The 22,024-nt window shown below is 43.6% G+C and overlaps 1 protein-coding gene across 1 annotated transcript; it reads right to left on the bottom strand.

Annotated features, from left to right (window-relative positions):
• Window positions 1-426: 426 nt before the first annotated feature.
• Ino80c (INO80 complex subunit C) lies at window positions 427-20,977 on the bottom strand. The gene is made up of 5 exons (XM_027400574.2): window positions 20,718-20,977; window positions 13,841-13,951; window positions 12,409-12,520; window positions 11,378-11,445; window positions 427-2,591 (listed from the first exon to the last, which is right to left on the bottom strand). Exons 1-5 carry the CDS (start codon window positions 20,868-20,870, stop codon window positions 2,460-2,462), a joined length of 576 nt encoding a protein of 191 aa, XP_027256375.1. The 5' UTR covers window positions 20,871-20,977; the 3' UTR covers window positions 427-2,459.
• Between the last annotated feature and the right edge of the window lie 1,047 nt (window positions 20,978-22,024).

The following is a 22,024-nucleotide window of genomic DNA, read 5'->3' as shown; positions in this document are numbered from 1 at the left end:
AAGGCCAGACACTGAGCACAATGTTCTGAATATATCAGTTTGTCTCTTTCTGCCTTATCCCTTGCTCAGCTGTCTGGGAAGTTCTGTAGACAGAACAGCTGGATTTGTGCTGACAGATTCCAGACCCTACGTGCAGCTTCTGTAACGAATACAATTGACAGGTGTTTCCCCAAGCCACAGAAAGCCATCAGGATGCACTCCAAACCCTGCCTCATAGGATTTAATTGTACTCAAGAAGCTGCTAATACCTCCACTCCCACAAAAAGTGTATGCATTAAAGGCTTGGTTCCCGGATGGTGGCTCACTTGAGAGGTGATTGGATCATGAGTATGCTAACTTTCTCAGGTGTTTGTCACAGCAACAGAAAGCTAACCCATACCATTCCCTGACTCCAAGACAGCAGAGCAAAGATGGCCTCGCTTCAACTGTTAGTAATAAAAATGCCACATCCTTGTTAAGTTTATTGTGGAGAAATTCAAATAATACAGAGTAGAACGGTGTAGCGAACTTCCGTGTACTTAGTATACAATAGTTGACTTGCAGCCAATCTTGTTTCAACACTACTTCTGTCCATTTCCTCTCTTCCACATCATCCTGAAACAAATCCCAGATATCATATTGCTCTGTCCATTAATGTTTTAGCCTTTGTCTCTAAAATATGAACGCTTTCCTTTAACATTATGATACCAGTATTCTGATTTAAAAGTATTCATACATATTCCTCCATATCTTCATACATCAAAATCTATCAAGTTTATAATTGTCTTGGAAACATTTTAAGCTTTTTTGTTTGAACCAGGATCCAAATAAGGCTCTCAATTCTCTCAGATGAGAACATTGTTGGAAATAACATTGTTTCATGAGGAAGACATCATTTGTGACCTCTCCATAGGCACCTGTGCTATTTGATGATGGAATGCCTCTTCCTAAGAGGCATGGGTTCAGAAAAGTGTCATCTGGTGGGAAATAGTTTGGCCCTCTGCTAGGTGTCATCATCAGTCACAAAACACACTTGAAGTCTGGGTGGACACATGCTCTAACTCGGAGGACATGGTGCAGTGATTTGAATGTGAAATATGTTTGAGCACTTGGTGTCCAGTGGTGGGTGGTACAGTTTTGGAAGGCTGCTGAGTTGTACCACGGTGGTAGAGCCCCTCTGGAGGAAGAGGGTCACTAGAGGCAGGCCCTGAGGTGGTAAAGTCTAGCCTCGCATCTTGTCTGTTCTCTGATTCATGACCATGGATGTAGTGTGGCCATCTGGCTCATGCTCCTGCTGTCATGTCTTTCCCACAGCAATGGACATGGATTCCTTCTTGCCAGGCACTTCATTGCAAACAAAGTATCTATAGTGACACGGTCTTCCACACCCAGCTCCGCAAGGTGCATCTCTAATACTCTGGTCACTCTAAGGTACCTCGTGGCTCCTCTCTTACAGTGAAGACATGCAGCATGTATTAGTTAGAACTCACATCAGAGCAGCGTGGATATCAGTGTGGTCTTAAGAAGAAAATACAATTAAAAAAATATTTATATTATCTTTGTATGTATGAGAGTTTGCCTGTGTGTATGTATGTGTACACCTGGTGTCCTTAGAGGTCTGAAGAGGGTATTGGATGCCCTGGAACTGGAATTAGAGATGGTTGTGAGTCACCATGTAAGTGCTAGGAATCAAACTTGGGTCCTCTACAAAAGCAACAAGTGATCTTAACTGCTAAGCCTCCAAAATGTTTCGTTGATCTAGCTAATTGCTTTTCCTTTTAAGAGCTGAATTTATCCTTTGGACACTGGAATCCAATGCCTCAATTCACCATGTAGCAGAGACAAATCACCAGCAGGCATGCCATGATGGGTAGTCATTCAAAGTTTCAAAACTCCCTGACAGCACAGTAGAAAACAGACAGACAGAAGTTTCTGGTCCAGAGAACGGACAGTATGCTTGCTTGGCTCCAGGACAACCCATTCTGATTCAGGGAGGGGCCAGGGTGCTTTCTAGGCTCCAGGACAATCCATTCTGATTCAGGGAGCAGTCAGCATGCTCCCCAGGCTCCAGGACAATCCATTTGGATCCAGGGAGGGATCAGCATGCCTGTTAGGCTCCAGGACAATCCAGATCTGTGTCTTCATTGCACATCCTTTGAAAATGTTGCAAGAGGGTTCACAACTTGCAAACAAAATTCAGGGACTTGCTTGAGTTAATTTAAATGCATAATTTTACTGTATTTTCTTATCAAACAATGTTTACTTGAGGCAACAACTGAAGTATGATTTAAAAGAGGAACGCCACACTTGGAGGAAAATAAAAACCAGAAAAACCCTCATGGCAAAGCCAGACATTCTTTCCAAGGCACAGAGCTGCCACTCTCAGATTGACAGCAGAACACGTCTGTTTCCAGGAAAAAATATCACAAGTGCAGAATCTGTTTTTGAGGCCATTCCTACTACATCCCCACTTCTCAGGATCAGGGAACGATGCTCGTGGCCTTCCTCAGGGCCAGGTAGCCTGTGACCACGTCAGAGGGCAGCCTTCGAATGTAGGAAAACTCTTCAATGGTGCTGAACCGCAGTTTGCTCTGAGGGTCTGTGTAATTGGCCTGCATGAGAAACAGACAGAGGGAAGGACAGGGAGTTGTTAGTGGAGATATGCTCAGTAGAAACTTTAATGTTTTTCTACTTTACTCAAAGTAAAATACAACTTCACCAAGTTTCACTGCCTCCAAGAACACTAAACTGCTCACTTGGCAAAGACTCATTCATCTTTCCAGACTTGAGGACCACTCCAAGGGACAGTCTGGAGGAAGAGGAACAGCCCCATCAGATCCTGGGACACTTCTTATTGATATCTTGAGGGCTGCAAGCTGCAGGTCCCAAACTCATCTCATAATGGTAACATATCCCTGTCTTCTAACTCCTGCCTCTGCAGAGGCTCCTAACTGGTCAAAGTGCTGAGAATAAGGGACTGTTGAGTGCTTGGCCCTAAGTGGACATCTCTTAGCTCTAGGACGAGGCAGAGAGAAATGGAAGGGCCAGAGGCCTAGAAGGAATGCTGTCTGATGCTATCTCCTGTGAATCACATTTCCTTTGATGACAGCAATATAGGGAAAGGCTGAAAAACAGTAACAAAGCTGTTTCAGGGAGGCTGTGGCTGTGCAGCAGTAAGGTGGGCTCTCTGGTGGGCAAGCTACCCTCACAACTTTGGCTCCACAGACAGACCTATGATCCAGCCTTCTGTGGCTCTATATGTGGCAGCCTCACTCCTACCGCCAACCAAACCACACTGCACTGAGCTGGCCACCCAAGCTCACGCCTCATGCCAAGAAGGCTGCTGTATAAACAATTCAGAATACAGAGATCTTGTGGCACAGACAAAATGGTCATTAACAAAAGATGGAACAGACTGGACCCAGGAGCCAACATGCAGTGCTCTGAACAGAAAGGAGAATGCCAAACTATATCCCTGAGCCAGATGAGTAAAGACTTTCCCATCCTCCTCTGGATTCTGTCCCTTGAGACTGGAAGAAAAAACAGGCTGCCTGCCTATGGGGACTCAGCAAACTGCTTAAGCCTTGGCCCAACTTTAGGATGACAGGCAGTGTTCACAACCTTCCAGGAACCTCTAGAGCCACAACATTCATCATATCTTTGTAAAATGAGGGTGTGACACACACATCCATGCCTTCCTTCCTGTGCCCAAGCAAGATGAACTATAATGTTATCTAAAAAACAAAAATTAAAAGCATTTCATAGAGTGAAAGTTTTGCCAGCATCTTCTACCTCAAAGTCTTTTGCTTCCCCTGAGAAAACCACTGTTAGGTGGGGACCCTTCCAGACTTTTAAAATTTATACCTTACTAAACAAGCCAAGCAGAGAAATTCCCCAGCAAGCGTGTGTGTGTGTGTGTGTGTGTGTGTGTGTGTGTGTGTGTGTGTGCTTTTACCACACAATCCACACAGTTTGGCCTCTTCTAGTCAAGGATGTCCACTGGAACTTCATCCATGTGGCTCCACATAGATCTGGCTCACAAATCAACAGAACACATCTCAAGGAAAGACCTCCAAGGGACCACCAACACTTTGCTAATAGTCTCTCAGAAACATTTCTGCCTAAGTTCCTGGAACATACTACTACTCCAGGGAGCTGCATAGAAGGCAAATTGCCAGGTCATAGGTTTTTTTGTTTGTTTTTAAGAAGAAAACTGCCAAATTGTCATTCAATGGAGCTGCATCAATACCCTTCCTACTCCCAAACAGCAGTGTAGGAACACACAATTTCTTTATATCCAGGCTGAAATACACAACCAAACATTCTCAGTCCTTCCAGTTGCCAGTGAGGCTGAACACCTGCTGATCACCATATTCCCTGTCACTGCCTAGCGATTCCCCTGTCTTTTAAAGGGCTGTCTATTGGTTTGGGAGTAGAGTTCTTCGTATATTCTGAAGACCTTAATTCTTACATTCAGGGCTTAGGTAATTCGTGTATATTTGGCAAGACTTGTGCTGATGCCACAGAGGCCTGGAATAATGTTCTGCAAAGTGGTGCTTCTGCCTCTTCACAGGTGAGAACCATTGTAGCAGCTGATAGCTGCTTGCCATGGCTGAGGAAACCGGACGAGCCAAGGGGCCAGCTTCTGAGTCTGTTCATAAACCATGACTGCCAGCTGCCCAGAATGACACAGGGCAAGATTCCCATTTCAGGACATAACAGTAACTGGGGCCACACCAGCTTTCCTGCCTCGGATAACCACTGAAATGAGCGCAGCACACATCCAGTAGACAAGAGGCTTCAAGAGAGCAATGGCTGAGGAAACATGGGAGATTCAGGAAGTAATTCTAGGATAAAGCTGTGGATCAGACTGTTAAATGGGCATACACAACCCAGTGAAGAAAAACTAGAAATAGAATAAACAAGAAAAAAATTATTTAAAAAAATTTTGTTTCTCTAAAAGCTAAAGCAAGAACTATTAATAGTCTATTTTGTGTTATCTTATGCATAAGTAAACATGACAAAAAGGGATGGGATTAGTACAAGAGCCTCACACTCCAGACAAAGAAGTGTAGTGCTGAAAATAAACTCATTCTGGTAAGACAAGCATTAGGACTATGAGGGCCATCATTTAGCTTTCTAAAAAGGGCATAAATAAAAATTAAAAGGCCCAGTTAGCCTGGTACCCTCATGAAGAAAGCACATGACACAGTTCTATAGTAGAGATTGATTTTTTGAAAACATACTGGACATATGTTTCGAATCTTGTTCAAGGTATTACCTATACCGCTCATTTAACAATGTAATACAAATTTCTAGTCCTTGAAAGTTATTATTACAAACTACATAAGATAATAAAGAAATGTAGGTTAGTAATTAGTCAACTATTACAATCAAACTTGTAGTCATATTAGGCATGTTATCAAGACCAAACAGATATAATTTAGATAGGTCATCTTCAAACACTTTAGAGATCTACAGAGTATGGCATTTAAGATGTGTTAATAACATAGGTTCTTTTTTTAATGACAATGAGACATGTCTGCTCCTGGTAGCACCAATCTACTTGAGAGAAGAGGATGGGCATTGAAGGAAACTGAGATGGAATTTACTTTCTTTGTAGCAAAAGTAGCCACTGGGCAAAAAGTACCCTTGCCTCAACTGCTGTCCAAACTGGACAAACAGGACACAAAAGAGAGTGACTGCAAAATTCTGCCAAGACAAGGCAGGACAGCCCTTCAGAAAATCCTGCTTCACAGAAAAGTCTGTCAGAGATGCTAGGCCTATAGGCTGAAGATGGATGCCCAACGTTGTAGAGGAACCTTGGGTTCCTCAGGCAGTTAGCTGTTTTTGTCACTTCTCACATTTTTTGGAAGTTGCTTGCTCTCACTTCCTGTTTACTCAGTTAATATTATTTCCTTCTCGGGTCTCTGAGGGAGTTGAAGACTAGATAGAATAGTTATAGTTTTCTTTGTTTACCAGATTCAGAAAACAAACTCAATAAAGATGTGTAAAGTGTGAAAGTATGAGAGATATTAAAAGGTAATTTGATAATTAGAATAGAAAATAAATTACATACAAGACTTTAGACTCACCAGGACAGGCTAGATAATGGAGTATTTTCTCTGAATTTGTCAAATGCTAATGGACTAGACATTGTTGATGTACTTATTGCTGTATACATTGTGTATACTTATTGTACTTATTGTATGCAGTTTTTCTTATGTTGGTTGCAGCCTTCTTTTTGTACTTTATAAAAAAAGGGGAATTGTGGTGATATATTACTTATAACTTATTAAAGCTTGCCTGAGGATTCACAAAGCAAAGCCAGCCACAAGCTATAGAGGTAGGGCGGCAGTGATATACACCTTTAATCCCAGGACTCATGATTAAGAGGTAGACAGATCTTTGTTAGTTCAAGGCCACAGTGACTACACGAAATCCCAGCACTAGGGAGCTAGAGAAAGGAGTGATTTGGCTGTGTGGAGAAAGGAATAAAAGGCAGAAGGAGACAGGAACTGAGAGCTTTTGCCTCTGAGGATTCGTGAGACAGGATTGCCATTTCAGCTGGGTAGAGGTAAGATCTACGGGCTTGGCTGCTTTGCTTCTCTGATTTCAGCTTGAACACCAGTATCTGTCTCTGGGTCTTTTATTTTTCATGCTACAGGTCAGAGAATACTACGGGTGCATAGTAAAACAGGTATAGACCGAAAAACCTTTAAACAGATTACCGTGTGCATAGATGCTTAAGAAAGAAAAGAAAATGGATATAGACAGTCATAGGAAAAGATAGTTTAAAAATAAGTAAAGTCTTTAAAGAAAGAATAAGGTAATATATATTTATATTTCTATATATAAATATTTATATATAATGTTTATATATAATATGTATCATATATATGTATATATGTAGGTATATATGCATATATATATATATATATATATATATATATATATGCCATGTAAAGATGGGACATATACAGGATGTCTGGTTCCTGTATGGCCCTTTGTTAACTTTGAAGTTTTTAAATGCTGAAGAGCAAATGACAGCAGCTGAGAACATGGGATCGTAAAAGGAACTGCTGAATTAGACCAGTCTAGATACTTTAGGGATGTCTTAATTTTAAAATGGAATTCAGAAAATGTATTGTGTTGAGGGAGAAGTTATGTTTTTGTTTCCATTGGAAATGAAAGGCTGTGGATTCCTTCAAAGTAGAAACCAGATTTGACTCCCTGAAAATCTTGGCTAGGGACATAAGCCTAGAAAAACTAAAAGACTGTTTACATATATGTTTACATACATATTTACATACATACATACATACATACATACATACACACAGTTGACATAGATGACAATCCCTTGACATACAGGAACACCTCTGAGACTGGGTGAGACAAAATAAATCTTGTTGGTTACAGAGCCCTCATGACTTATTATTACATGCTATCCTTTCAAATGGCAAGGATAGAGGTTTGGTTATACAGTACAAACTTAAAAAGTTGACAGATGTCTTTTACTTGCTCAAATATAAAACAAAAAAATCACCTTTGGCTGGCTTGTGTGCAATGCACAGTCCATATCTGTGTTAATGCAGACATGTATGTTACCTTTGTTAGTTTGTGTGTTTTCAGAGTAAGGAGACCAGACACTAATGAAATCACAGGTGGCCCAGGTGATCCAACCTGTCAGAGTGCCCCTGTTTCAGTCTCCTCAGAGTTCTGCATCCCGAACAACTTCAAGGCTGCTAGCTGAAATGGTCTAGTCTCACAGACTATTCCAGCCAGAATGTCAGATAAGCCTCGTACTTTTCCATTACACAGAGACTGAAAAACCAATGTTATAGCTAGTTTTCTTAGGACTTGACCATTATCTCAATTTTCTCAGGGTCCCCTGGGGATGTTATTGACCCTAGACAACAGGAAGCATTCTAGAGAACACAATGCCCACATTCCCAAGAGGTGGGGTGGGTGGTTTTTGGTCATTCAGTAGCTCATGATGTTTGTCATCATTTAGTGGGGATATAGGAATATAGGATATAAAAACAACTATTCATCTCAAATAGTTTATGTTGGTGTGGATTTGTGTATATTGATACAAACTTAAGGTTATTTTTGTTATACCATATATATGTTTCTTCTCTTATTTAAGGTATTGTACCTATGCAGCTCATTTAAGAATATAATGCAAAGTTTTAGTCCTTGAAAGCTGTTATTATAAACTGTTTAGGATAATTAAAAAATTGCAGGTTAGTAGTCATCTATAATGACTTATAGTCATGTTAGGTATGTTTTCAAGGTTAAACATATATTTTGGATAGATAGGTGATCTTCAAACGCTTCAGAGACCTTCAGAATATAGCATTTAAGACGTTTAATGTCCTAAGGCTTTTCATGACAGTGAGACATGTCTTCTTCTGGCATCACCAATCTACTTCATAAAAGGATGATGGGCATTGAAGAACCTTCATATGGAGTTTGCTTTTATTGTGGCAAAGCTTGCCATTGGGCAAGGAACTGCCCTTGCCTTGACTGCTGAGAGTATGCTGTCCAAATTGGACAAGCAGGACACAAAGGAAAAAGACTGCCAAACTTTGCCAAGACAAGGTACAACAGTCTTCAAAATTCCTGCTTCACAGAAAATTCTGTCAGATATTCTAGGCCGGTAGACCGAAGTTGGATGCCAGATGTCTCTGTCATTTCTATAGTTTTGGAAGTTGCTTGCTTTGCAATTCCTGTTTACATAGGTAATACTCCTTCTTGTGACTCTGATGGAGTTGAAGATGAGATAGTTATAGTTTTCCTTATTACCAAATTCAGAAAAGAAACACATAAAAAATGTAAAGTTTATAAGGTTGAGAAGCATAAGAGTTGAAATTGTTTATCTAAGAAAATGTTTTGAGGTCTAAAAACATAATTTGGGGTTGGTAATACAAGTTAGGATAGAAAGTTAGAAAGTACATTAGGTACACAACAAGATAGGATAGATAATGGAGTATTTTGTCTGCCAAATTCAAATAGGCTGGATAGTGTAGTAAATGTAATTCTTTTCTTGGGGGGGGGTTTCGAGACAGGGTTTCTCTGTGGCTTTGGAGGCTGTCCTGGAACTAGCTGTGTAGACCAGGCTGGTCTTGAACTCACAGAGATCCTCCTGCCTCTGCCTCCAGAGTGCTGGGATTAAAGGTATGCACCACCACTGCCTGGTTGTAAATGTAATTCTTACTTGATAATTGTTCTTATTGTATATTTAAAGCTAGAACCTTTCTTTTTATTTAGACAAAAAAAATGTTGTGGAATATTTGTTTATGCAAAGATGTATTGCATTTGCTTAACTATGTAAAGAAGTGCTGCACTTGTTTAATTATGTAAAGATGTGTTGCTGTTTTACCTTGCCTGCTTATGAAACCTGATTTGTCTAATAAAAAGCCAATAGTGAGGGAGGAGGTATAGGTAAGACTTCTGGGCAGGGAAATTAAGTAGGAAGAATAATTTAGGCTCAGAAAGAAAGGAAAAAAGAAAGGGAGATGACAGGCACCAGTCAGCCAGACATGGAAGAAGCAGGAAAGTAGGACATACAGAATGAAAGAAAGTAAAAAGCTCAGTAATAAACTGTAGACCAAGAGAAACAGATTAAATTAAGTTAAAACTGCTAAGCTAAGGCCGAGCATTCATAGTTACCAAGTCTCCATGTTTTTATTTGGGAGTTGGTTGACGGCCCAAAGAAAATCCCAACTACATACCCACAGTAACGGTCACTGAAATGTGAAGCATGTAAAGCTATCATCTGGAGTCACATTGTCAGGTGGGTACAAAGCTAGACCCTCTTTGCAAGAAACTCACTCTAAATACAAAGGCAAAGCACTCATAAGAAATATGACCTATAAACTTGCATAAAACGAAAGCTGGAATGGTGTTTTAGTTCATTCTGTGCTGCTATCTAAAATATGCCTGGATGCTTTATCAAGAAATGAGGCTTATAGTGCTGGAGAGATGGCTCAAAGGTTAGGAGCTCCTGATGGACATCCAGCTCCAGGGTTTCCTCAGAGGGTACCAAGCACACACATAGTGCACATACATACATGCAGGCAAAACACCTTTACATATAAAGTATAAGTGTGGGTGTGCATATACATATATATGCGCACACACACACACACACACACACACACACACACACACACACACACACACACATTTTAAGAAGAAAGGAGGCTCAGTTAGCTCTCAGAGTTGGCACCCCGGTGAGAGCCTTACCTGGCTGCACTTAAACATGGTGTGAAGAGAACAAGCCAAGCACAGGAAAAGCATATGTGCAAGCTAAGAAAGAAAACAATAGAGGCTCTTTTCATGAGAATCCTCTCTTGCAGAAACTCATCCATTCCTATGGGATCTGACTCATCAGGCCCACCTCTTAATGGCTCAATGACACCAAGTTCACAGCAAATGGGCCTTCAGGACAACAAACACCCTACTCAAGCTATATGAATTCAGACAGAAGCATACCTTAGAACAATAAACTGGATCAGGAGTTGAGGGAGATTACATGACAACAGAAGAAGCAATTTTCTGGTATAATGTATAGTATTAATTTGGCCAGTTTATGACAGACGGTGGAGTCAGTTATCCTCATTAAAATGAAAAGCATTTAAATGATATACAGGTAAATTTTAGAAGTAGTATGCTTCATCATTTCTATAATGGGCAGAAAAACCCCACTTTTCAAATTTACAAGAGATGAAGAAGGATGAAGGTGAGCTGGTTCTCTACGGGTTCTACACCCACTCCTCTTCTGGCGCGAGTGGAAGCAGGCTCTCAGTGCCCAGTGTCAGTGCCTGCCTCGATCCCACCTGCAGTTCTGTTTCCCCAGAAGCCCTGGGGACGTGGTTAGTGGGCTAGGGAAGAGGACAGAGGACCAGACCCACAGACACCATGAGGGGAGAGGGGTTCCAGCTCTTTTAGACATGTGGGTTACATACATTTGGGGAAAGGCTTCATTTGGGAAAAAGCTTAGAGATTTGTGTTTGTGTGTTCTGACTTCAGGATCCACTCTGCAGTACAGGGCATGCTAGGCAGGTGCTCTACCACTGAGCTACACCACCAGCCCAGAACAGTTTTTAAAGTACTGCCAACTGTGTAAAATCAGTATTTTAAAACCTTAAGAGTGAAAACAGGAATGGCTGTTTCATTCATGTTGTCTCATAAAAGAAAAAGGAAAAAGGAAAAAGGAAGAAGTGAAAATTCTGTGTCTTGCTTTCTGGAGCAAAGGTCTCTCCAGACTACCCACAAAGACACTCAGACCACAGCCTGAACTCCCCACAGGACCATCGGGACACTCGGACAGACATTGCTGTGGAATCTTACATGTAATGCTAATACAGACACATGTAATTATACTCACAAGAAGGCCCGAAACATCCGAATACTTCTTAGCTGGCTTAAAAGATGGAGGAGCATCAATACTAAAGTCTAAAAAGATGAAAGAAAAGAAAAGAGATGACCACATAGCCTTCAAAATACCCTAACTCCTCCTTTATTCTATGTTCTCCCTTATTCTTTATTCTAAGCTAACATATGGTAATAGTGCTGAAATGTCCCTCTGTGATTACACACTTACAGAAGCCTCCTGGGATTAACCAGGGAAATAAGGGAGGTGTCTCAAAAATAGCACAGTATGTCACAGACTAAGTGCAGGCCTCAGCTAGGGTCCTGCCCTGCCATCAGAGACATGCTACCCCAGTGGAACTGCCAGGTTCATCTACCCGCAGGATATTTCACAGTCTGCAGCTAAAATGGGCTCCTGGGATGAAAGGCCATACAGCCACTAACTGGATCCACACACCCAGACTCAAGCAGGCCACACCCAGATGACTAACTTGTCACCATCTGAGTCACACCATGAAAGATGCACAGCAGGACAGGAGGGGAGATCCTGGAACCTGAAGTTTCCAGTGTAGTTGAGCACAACATCTAACAGGTTTTGTCCAGGTCTAGACACACTTCAGCAGGTGGTATTTTCTCAGAGAGTAAGTGTGTGGCCTGTTAGCTGCTTGCTGGAGACTCTCCCAAATCTTACATTACAGGTGGGCTACATTTTTTTTTTTTTTGTGGAAACAAACTTAAAGAGTAGAGTTTTAAATGAGAGGTCTAATAGAAACATCACCATTATCACAGTGGGACCTACTTCTCCAGACTGAAATTGCAAATAATGACACTAAAAACTAAACCCCCGTGACAACACAAACAAGCAGACTCAACACAGACTCTGTGAAAAGGGAATACATGCATAATATCCCTGGATGGGTGCCACTGTAGGCTCTCAGGCTAAGAACATTTTCCCGCAATAACACAAACACAAGCAAACAACGTAGGCTTGTTGTAAGGAAGTTCCTGTCTGCATTACAAATACAGGGAAGGCTCTAGACAGCTCACAGTTAGGATCATTCAGTTGCCATGGCAATGCCCTTTCAGCAGCGAGGATCTGTTTGAGGTTCTTCCAGGTTCTATTCTTCTTGCCAGCTACTGCACCACCGTGGCCAGAGTGCTCAAATTAAAAGTGGGTTAGAAGAGACGAGTCAGTGGAAGATGCGCCGAACCTGACACCATGCCCATTAGAGCCCTTAGGCACCTCAGTCTGTAAGCAACTATTTGTGCTGCTGAGACCTTTAAAGGAGCCTCACCATATACTTTAATCTTTGTTTAAAAGAACATAATCCGTAGCTATTCATGGTGGAAGCAGAATTGGGAGTTCAAGGCCGGTCTCAGTTACAGGATGAGTTTGAGGCTACAGGAGACTCTCAAAAAACAACAACCAAAAAACAAAAACAAAAACAAAAATGAACGAACAAACAGTAAAAATAAGCAAACAAAAAGAACTTAGTTTGGGGGCTATCTAAACCCACAAGGTTGCTGGTGACAGAACAGAAATAAATGGCTATTTTTCACCATGCATACAGGAAAGTGAATTCTTTACTGTGTTCACCCTGGTTGAATTCACTCATGACCTCCTCCCTTTAAAATCAGTTTACCACAAAGTTGGATGAGATCTTGAGATTACATTTCTAACTCCCCTATGAGGGTGTGTCTCTCTGCCTCCTAATCACTAGTGGTCCTGGAAAACCCAAATAAGCTTCAATCATGGTATGGCAAGCCTTCTGGAAATTTCTTTTTTTGTGATATAAAGATTAAAAAATGACTACTAACATATTTGAAGACCCCGGTTACAATGCATTGCCAAGACTCATTTTAAAAAAATTAACCTTTAAAGGTATAATTTGGGTCACTAAAACTGATTACTTAGTACAGCCTTCATGAATGAAAGGGATTTAAAGGAATTAATGGGGAGTACTCCTATTTTAGTTATTTATTTCTAACTTCTTTTAAAATTTAAGCCAACAGAAAGTGTAGGGGAACAATCATGGGAAAGCTCTGCCCTCTGGGGAATTTTGTTTGTTTGTTTTTGTTTTTGTTTTTTCAAGACAGGGTTTCTCTGTGGCTTTGGAGGCTGTCCTGAAACTAGCTCTTATAGACCAGGCTGGTCTCAAACTCACAGAGATCCACCTGCCTCTGCCTCCTGAGTGCTGGGATTAAAGGTGTGCACCACCACCAGGCTTCTCTGGGAAATTCTGAAAAGGCCTGACACACTGGGAGATCACAAAGGGCCTTTCCTGTCCTGTCCCATATCCCCCTTCACTTTCCTCCCAACTGACACCCCTCCCTCAACAGCCCATGGGAGGGGGTGGTAAATGGAATTGAGGGAGAAGGCAATTCCAGACCCATCTCCAGACCCAGCTACCTTGGAGGCTGAGGTGCAGTTGTTCACTCCCCCCCCCCCCCGTAAGTATATAACACCTTATATACTTACCACAAAGTTGGGATCCTTAAATGGCAATGGTTTGGCAGCTTTTTCCACAGGCCCAGAACCAAATTCAGAGGACGCCATTTTATTCTCACTCATGGCTTCAATGCTGACACCCTTAAAACACAGAAAGAAAAAAAAAACTTTGAAGCCAGATGGGTTCCTCACATACGCTCTCAGCAAGACAGACATGCAAGGGGTCCAGGGTTTCAGCAGGTGGCCTGCCCTGGAGGCTGGGGAACACTATCTTTGTAAACAAGAACCATGGCAGGCATAAGCAGGACCCCAGTGCCAGGTTTCCTGGTACTCCCTATTGCCAAGCTCAGGGATTGCTGCCCTATTCCAGCTGTCTCATTAATTCTGACAACTGCAAAGAAGGTGCCATTATCCCCATCTTATAGGAAATCAAGGCAGAGGGGACTGGTTTAAGGCTACACAGCACACAACTTTTCAATTTAAACCCATTCCATGGTACCACATAGTCCTTCTTTCTTGATGATCTTGTCAACTATGTCTTGAAATAGGAAGGCTAACCTTAGAGTCTGGACCTCAAGTGTCTATTTAGTCAGAAAACCCAGGCTGGTGCTAGTCTGCATTTGGGCACAACAGGACACGGGAATTCTTAAAAAGAAGAAGAAGCTGGAGGGATGTGGGCCAGCTAGCTGAAGCTGGGATGCAGTGTCCTGTCATCCTTTAAAACAAGCCTTTATGCTAACAACATGAGAGAAAAGAGACAGAAGTAAGAAAGGCTATCTGGCTTATAAGCCAATTCCAAGACAAGCATCTTAGGAACTGAAGCATTATCTTCACAGAGTGAAATGCATACGTGGCAGGGACAGGTTTCATGAGTTTCCAGTATTGACATTGGTATAACCAAATGCTTTCCAAGACACTGAATACACCCACCGTTCCAGAACACTCTCTTGCCCCTTCCTGTCCAGTTCCTTCCAGTCTCAAGAGCAACCAATGTTCTGATTCTTCCACATCTCTTTCACTTCCTCCAGACCTTCTCCCAAGAGATGTGACAGTATATGGCTTCTATCTGGCCTCTTTAGGTCACAATGGAGTTTTGATGCCTTCACATGGCTCAGTGGTTTGCTTCATCAATTTCCCTCTTTCTCAGCAGAGTAGAATTCACTACATGGAAGTTTTAAAACCTATTTATCCATTTCTCTGTTGAACATTTGGTTCATTTTCCATGTTCAATTATTAACAAAGCTGCTACACATATGCAAGCACACACACACACACACACACACACACACACACACACACACACACACACAGCCAAACACACGTAAATAGTTTTATTGTCAACTTGACACAAGTGTCACTTGGGAATGAGAGAACAGAAAGACAATGAAGAACTGTCTTGCTCAGACTGGCCTGTGGCCATGTCTATGAGGACTGATGAACTAGTCTACTGTGGGTGGCGGTGTCCTTAAGTAGGCAGGCCTGGGCTATGTAACAAAGCTAGCAGAGCAAGCCAGGGGAAAAGTGAGCTTGTAAGCAGCAATCCCCCATGGTTCCTACAGTGAGTTCCTGTCCTGCCTCCTCAGTGACAGCCTGTGACCTGGAAATGAAAGCTGAAATAAATCCTTTCCTACCATGAGTTAGTTACTTTTTCTCATGGTGTTTATCACAGAAACAGGAATCAAACTAGTCCAGGTGTGGTGACACACGCTTTCAATCTCAGCACGTGGGAGGCAGAAGCAGGCAAATCTCTGTGAGTTTGAGACCAGCTTGGTCTAAATAACAAGTCTGTTACATCAGCTACATAGTGAGATCCTGTCTCAAACAAAACACCCCCCAAAAGAAAAAAAAAAAATCAAACTAGAACAGCTGTCATGATTTCTTTTCTGTTGAGTATTAACCTAGGAGTAAAGATTGTGTTCCTGAGAAAGTGCATATGTAACTCTATAAGGTATTTGTGTGTGTGCGCGCACGTGTGTGTGTGTGTGTGTGTGTGTGTGTGTGTGTGTGTGTGTGTGGTGTGTGCGTGCGCATGCGTGCACACATTCACATGTGTGTGATCTCTTCTTGGGATCTGTACCAGGAAAAGAAATGGGAAGAGGGCCATTCACTGTCACAACAGTTCTCAGACAGGTCTCTCCTCAAAACACCTTCCCAAATTCCTCTCCAAGGTCGTGGCAAGGGCCTGGACTCCTCTAGTCTGCTCACACCACTCCTCGGTGTAGACAGTTCTCCCATCATCCTCCACCACTCCAGTCTTCCCAGCATCATACAAAACTTCAAGCCTTAAGAAACTCACACTGAAGCCAAGAGGTAGTAGCACACTTTTAATCCTAGGACTTGAGGGGCAGAGGCAGGCGGATCTCTGTGAGTTCAGAGCCAGCCTGGTTACAAAACAAGTTCCAGGACAGCCAGGGCTAAACACAAATGACCCTGTTGCAGGGAGAGAGAGAAAGAGAGAGAGAGAGAGAGAGAGAAGAGAGAGAGAGAGAGAGAGAGAGAGAGAGAGAGAGAGAGAGAGAGAAGAGAGAGAGAGAGAGACAGAGAGACTCACACTGAAATCTATCCTGTATTTCTCTCTTATTTGTGAGTACATTAAAGTACTGCTACATCAGCACTTCTACCCACCAAGTCATCTCCCCGGCCCCAAAATCTATGTTTTAAGAGGCTGTGATCCAGGGCAAAAGGAGAAAGGACAAGTTGCTAATTAGAGGCAAGAATCTCAGGAGACCTGCCAGTTAGGAAGAAAAAGGTCATCTAGGACAGACAAGCTGAACTGCTAAGAAAGCAAAGGGATGCTAAAGGGAAAAGAAACCAGGGCCTTAATGCCTCTATGACAGTGACAAGAGTACTGTGGACAGAGCATGGCGAACTCCCGCACCCCATCCTCCAGAGGCAATGCAATTTACTGTGATGTAGGAGGATGGAATGTCTCCAGAGGCCCCTGTGAAAAGCAGTCACTGCAGCAAGCCAGTGTGGATTAGACAGATGTAAAGTTCTTCTAGGGAGAGGTCACCCACTGAAACCAAGCGCCACAGAGCCTGCTGTTCCAGACAGTGGTCTAGAGAAGACTCCAGAAGGGAATTACAGTCTGGGAATTGGCTCAGTGGCTACTGCTTTTCAAACAGTGGAGGGTTCTATGCCATCTCTAGCCAGATAAATCCCAGGAAGATCATATTGGTTTTTGCTTGTCTTTCCTCTTAAACCCCACTCCCAGGTTACTCCACCCTTATTTCTCTGTTCCTCTCATTCACAGTCTCCGAGTCAGTACTGAGTCAGGGAGACAGGAAGGCCTTTAGTCAGAGGGAAAACCAAGTCTATGATGTTCTGCTGTGGTAAAATAAGATAAACGATGATCTACGGTTTCCGTGTTGTGAAAGAACCATTAACACTAAAAGGCTTTCAGAGATGGAATATCCAGCCCTGAGACATGAAAGGCCCAAGACAGATGGGGAACTAACACTGAGAACTAAGGGCTATGCCCTCTTCCCATTACTAAAGAAGATGGTGTAAGTCCCAGGATAGAGACATTAATCTTGCTGTCTGTCACACACTGGAGTCAGCAAGGACTAGGGGCTCCACTGGCCTATGCTGAATTGTAGAATCCTAATGATGGCTTCTGCCCACAGCAGCCCTCATGAATGGGACTCAGACTTCAGGACAACCTTGTCTTCCTCCTGTGGTGTTTTTAAAAGGAAGGGAACGGTGTTTTTATCATCATTCAAGAATCAAACATAGCAGCCTGGGGGTAGTGGTTCACACTTTAATGCAAGCACTCAGGAGGCAGAGGCAGGTGGATTTCTGTGAGTTTAAGGCCAGCCAGGTCTATAGAGTTCCAGGACAGCCAGGGCTATACTGAGAAACCCTGTCTCAAAAAACAAAACAAAACAACAATAACAACAAAACAAACAAAAAGAATGAAACACAGAAACATCTACTAGTAACCTGGACTAAGAAGCCCAGCCCAGTTACATAGTGAATTTATGTCAGCCTAGGCTATATAGCAAGACTCTGTCTCAACGGGTTGGAAAAGAAAAGAAGCTGGGTAGTGGTGCACACCTTTAATCCCAGCACTTGGGAGGCAGAGGCAGACAGATCTCTACGAGTTCGAGACCAGCCTGGTCTACAAGAGCTAGTTCCAGGACAGCCTACAAAGCCACAGAGAAACCTGTGTTGAAAAACCAAAAAAAAAAAAAAAAAAAAAGTGGGGGGGGAGACAGACACATTAACTCAGACCAGGTGTGGTAGTGCATACCTGTTATATCATGAATGAGGAGGCTGCCACGAGACCAGTCTGGGCTATACAGTGATTTCCCAGGCCAGCAATGTCTACATAGCAAGATTGTGGTGTTTCAAACCAAACCAAAAGTGGTCCACAAAGAGCAGGGCATGGTAAAAGAAGTCTTTAATCCCAGCACTTGGAGGCAGAGGTGGGTGGATCTCTGTAAGTTCAAGGCTACCCTGGTCTATATACCAGAAGTTCCAGGTCCAGCAGGGGCTACATCATTGAAAGTCTGAATCAAAAAACAAAAGCAAAAACATAAAGACAGACACAAAGAAACAAAAACTCATCTTAATATAGTGACTATATTGCTTGGTCTCGGCATAAGAGAACATTAAATCACATTATGGCCAACTACAAGAGAATACACACTACACATTCATGAAGGCTCAATTCAAGAGTACACAATGGAACTGGGTGTTAGTGCAACCCTGAATGTCGATATCCTGGCTTCTCCCTCTCCCCGGGTCCTGGGCAACATGGCCCTATTCCTGCTCCCAACTCCTCTCCTTCTCCTGCCCCAGTGGTTTCTTCTCAGCACCCACCTGTCACTCAGTGCCAGCCCTCTCCTGGGCCTATGCCTCCTCCTTAGGGAACCTTTACTGATTGCAGGCCTCTCTAATCCTGGGGCTCTCTCCCTGCCCTGGGATCACTCTTCTCTGGGCTACCTTTCCTGGACTACCTTCCCTCACTCAGGATTCATCTTTGACAGGTGATTGCTCCTCACTGACAGCCCAAAGGCTGTCAAAGGTTGCATGGCTGCATCTTGCATTTCATTAGGTAGCTAAGGATTCTGCATGCAGAATCCACGTGGAACTGTGGCCTCGAGGAGCTGGGCCAACAGCAGCTCCATGACTCCAGTTTCAATGGCCCCAACTGCTGAGACTCGTTCTAAACTGCTCCTGTTCCATATATAAGCAAGCACCTCCTGCCTGTTCTCTCTCTTTCCATTTCTGCTCCTGATCGGTTAACACCTACCCCTCCCTTTGCTCCCTTTCCCAATAAACTCCATGTGGGTTTGTTGAGTTTGGTGGATTGTGTTTCATCGACCAAAGCTGCAGCAAAGAACATTGTAAGCTCAACATTCACTGAAAGATCAGTAATTGAGTTCTAAGCCAGCCTGAGAAACAGGGGATCCTGTTTCAAGAAACAAACAAACAAAAACCAAAATAATAATTAAAAAAAAAAAACCCTACACCTTTAATCCCAGCACTCAGGAGGCAGAGGCAGGCGGATCTCTGTGAGTTCAAGACCAGCCTGGCCTACAAGAGCTAGCTCCAGGGCAGGCTCCAAAGCCACAGAGAAAGCCTGTCTCGAACGCCCCCCCCCCAAAAAAAAACCCTAACAAAACAAACAAGCCACGAGTGAAGCACTCAGACAGGCAGATCTGAGTTCCAGGCCAGCCTGGTCTACAAAGCAAGTTCCAAGACAGTCAAGACTATATAGACATGCTGGAAGTCTGTATAGGAGGAGGGAAAGAGGGGGTACATAAACAAAGCTAACTGAGGTAGGAGATGGCAGGAAAGTGTTTACTTCTGGCAGGGAGGGAAACACATAGCGACAGAATTGCAAGGCTGAGGCATGAGGACAAGACTAGCAGTAATTGTCTGATCCTCTCAAGAATGCTATGTTAAACCAGGTGGTGGGGGTGCACGCCTTTAATCCCAGCACTTGGGAGACAGAGGTAGGCGGATCTCTGTGAGTTCAAGGCCAGCCTGGTCTACAAAGCTAGTTCCAGGACAGCCAGGACCACACAAAGAAACCCTGTCTCGAAAAAAAGAATGCTATCTTATCTTGAGACTGTCAGTGGTTTGTGTGTTTCACTGAAAGCAAACACAATAAAATGCTAAAATGAAGTGGACAGGGTGCCAATTACCAACAGTGCTGCGGGGCAAACGCACCACACAAACTGAGAAGCATAACCAGGACCATAACCATCCTCATAAAGTGAGAGCAGGGAAAGCACGACCCCAATCAAACCACTGCTGGTCTCCGCTAGTTGTAGATATGGGGAAACCCTCTGTGCTCAGTCAGCACTTTCATATTGACTTCAACTTTATTTGTTTTTGTTGACAGGGTTTCTGTGTAGCCCTAGCTGTCCTGGAACTCCCTCTGTACACCAGGCTGGCCTCTGCCTCCCCAGGGCTGGGATTCAAAGTGTGCGCTACCACAGCCCGGCTAGACCTCAACGTTTTAACCTCCAGGTGTAACACATGTAAGAAGAATGAAGGAAGCCACGGGTGCCAATCACCTTAGTACTCCTCCATTGTGTACACTGGGGCGACCCCTCAGACTTTCATCAGGTGTCTGCGGGAGAAGCTACACGAGTAACCCGCAAACTCCCTTGCAGAGCCGGGCGGACCTTCTACTAAACCGATTATAACCTCCCATCTTACTCTATGATAAGGGTGATTTTTAACCAAAGTCGTAGGTCCAACCTATGACTCAAAAATACTAATTTCCACCAGGAATTACGACGCCCCTCTGGGGTTACGCCTCACCACCACCCACCACCACCCCGCAGGACTGCGCACGCGCCTCAGCTTCCGCCCCTCCCCGCGCAAGCGTTCTCGGGGCCTTTTGAGCCTGCGCATGCGCTCTCGTCCTCGGGTGGTGCGCGCAGTGTACCTGAGCAAAGCCGGAGCCGGACAGCTTTTTCTTCTTACTGGCGCCATATCCCCCTCCGCTGCCGTTGTGGGATGGGCTGGCTGGCCTCTTCTTGCTGTTCCTAGCTATAGTGGGGGTAGAAGTGGCAGCCACGATTGGAATTTGAGCCGCCATCCTGCCCGCAGTGTGCCTGCGGCTCCCCGCCCCCACCCCTCCTTAGGCGGGCCCTGGAACTTCCGGCAGGAGGTTACTTCCGTGTTGATGCTCCGGGACTCCACGGGTCTCCGAGAGTTTAACGGACTCCTCCCGGCTGGTCCTAGGAGGCGGGGCTCGGAAGTGTTTCTTCCGGGTCGGAAGGCGTGGAGCTGGAAGCTGTGTTGAGATCCTGAGCCTTGGTCTGGGCACCTTCCTGGAGGCTCTCACTGAGCAGCCGATCTTTTAGTAACTATTTTTTTTTCCTTGGTTTTTAGACGGGGTGTCTCACTGTGTAGCTCTGGCTGCCCTGCAACTCTCCATATAGACCAGGCTGGCCACAAACTCAATTAGTTAAGGTGGTCTTTGAATTCCAAACCAGCCTCCACCTCCCAAATGCCAGGATTACAGTCAGGTGTCACAATGTCCATCTCAATGGCTGTGAGAATAAAGGAAGTTAAATATCAGTGCACTAACAGATTGCTGAGCTATTTGCTCGGTCTTATTTCTTAGCAGTGCTGAAGTTTATGCATCAGTACTGCACAATAGACAAGAAAGGTAGGGTGTTCTTCAGTGTTTTAGGGGTCCGAAACCACTTGTTGACAGGCAACTGGTATCCCTCCTCCTCTACTCTCCTCACTAAGTGCATATCAACAGACAAAATCTTACATACAGATGGCAGGGTAGTTGCAGATCTAAACCAATTCATGCATCTCAATGCCCCACACCTCGCTTTTTGCCTCATACTGCACTGTATTTCTCCAGAACCATTATGCCACTATCAACTTAGTGGTTTCTAACTAGGTGGTACATGTCTTTTGTCTAGGATATAATAAAATCTCTGTAAGGTGACCGCCAGTTGTGTCTTTTGACTAGTGATAGATACATCTGTCCCCAGTTACAGTGAAAAAGGGAGTGAATCTCTACATGCTATTAGCTAAAACAGCAATACACATCGATATTTGAAACAGGCTGTAGACTGATGCAGAGGGGAAGAACCAGTTAAGGGAACAAGGAACTGACAATACTATTACCAACGCCTCCTTCTAGTGTTGAAATGCTGTTTCTTGTGCCAGAACTCCTCCCCTATCCTCATCTAAATCTATTTTCCTTATTCCTTGTCTCAAGGACTCATG

This window comes from Cricetulus griseus, chromosome 2 (genome assembly GCF_003668045.3).
Source record: "Cricetulus griseus strain 17A/GY chromosome 2, alternate assembly CriGri-PICRH-1.0, whole genome shotgun sequence".
Classification (NCBI taxonomy): domain Eukaryota; kingdom Metazoa; phylum Chordata; class Mammalia; order Rodentia; family Cricetidae; genus Cricetulus; species Cricetulus griseus.
This window is presented reverse-complemented; position numbering and strand designations above follow the sequence as displayed.

Coding starts and splice junctions, on each gene's coding strand:
- Ino80c (XM_027400574.2), bottom strand. CDS start 20,870: ATGGCGGCTCAAATTCCAATCGTGGCTGCCACTTCTACCCCCACTATA. Junction 12,521..13,840: donor TTAAGGATCCCAACTTTGTG/GTAAGTATATAA, acceptor TTTTAATTTGAG/CACTCTGGCCACGGTGGTGC. Junction 2,592..11,377: donor CGGATGTTTCGGGCCTTCTT/GTGAGTATAATT, acceptor TTTCTCATGCAG/GCCAATTACACAGACCCTCA.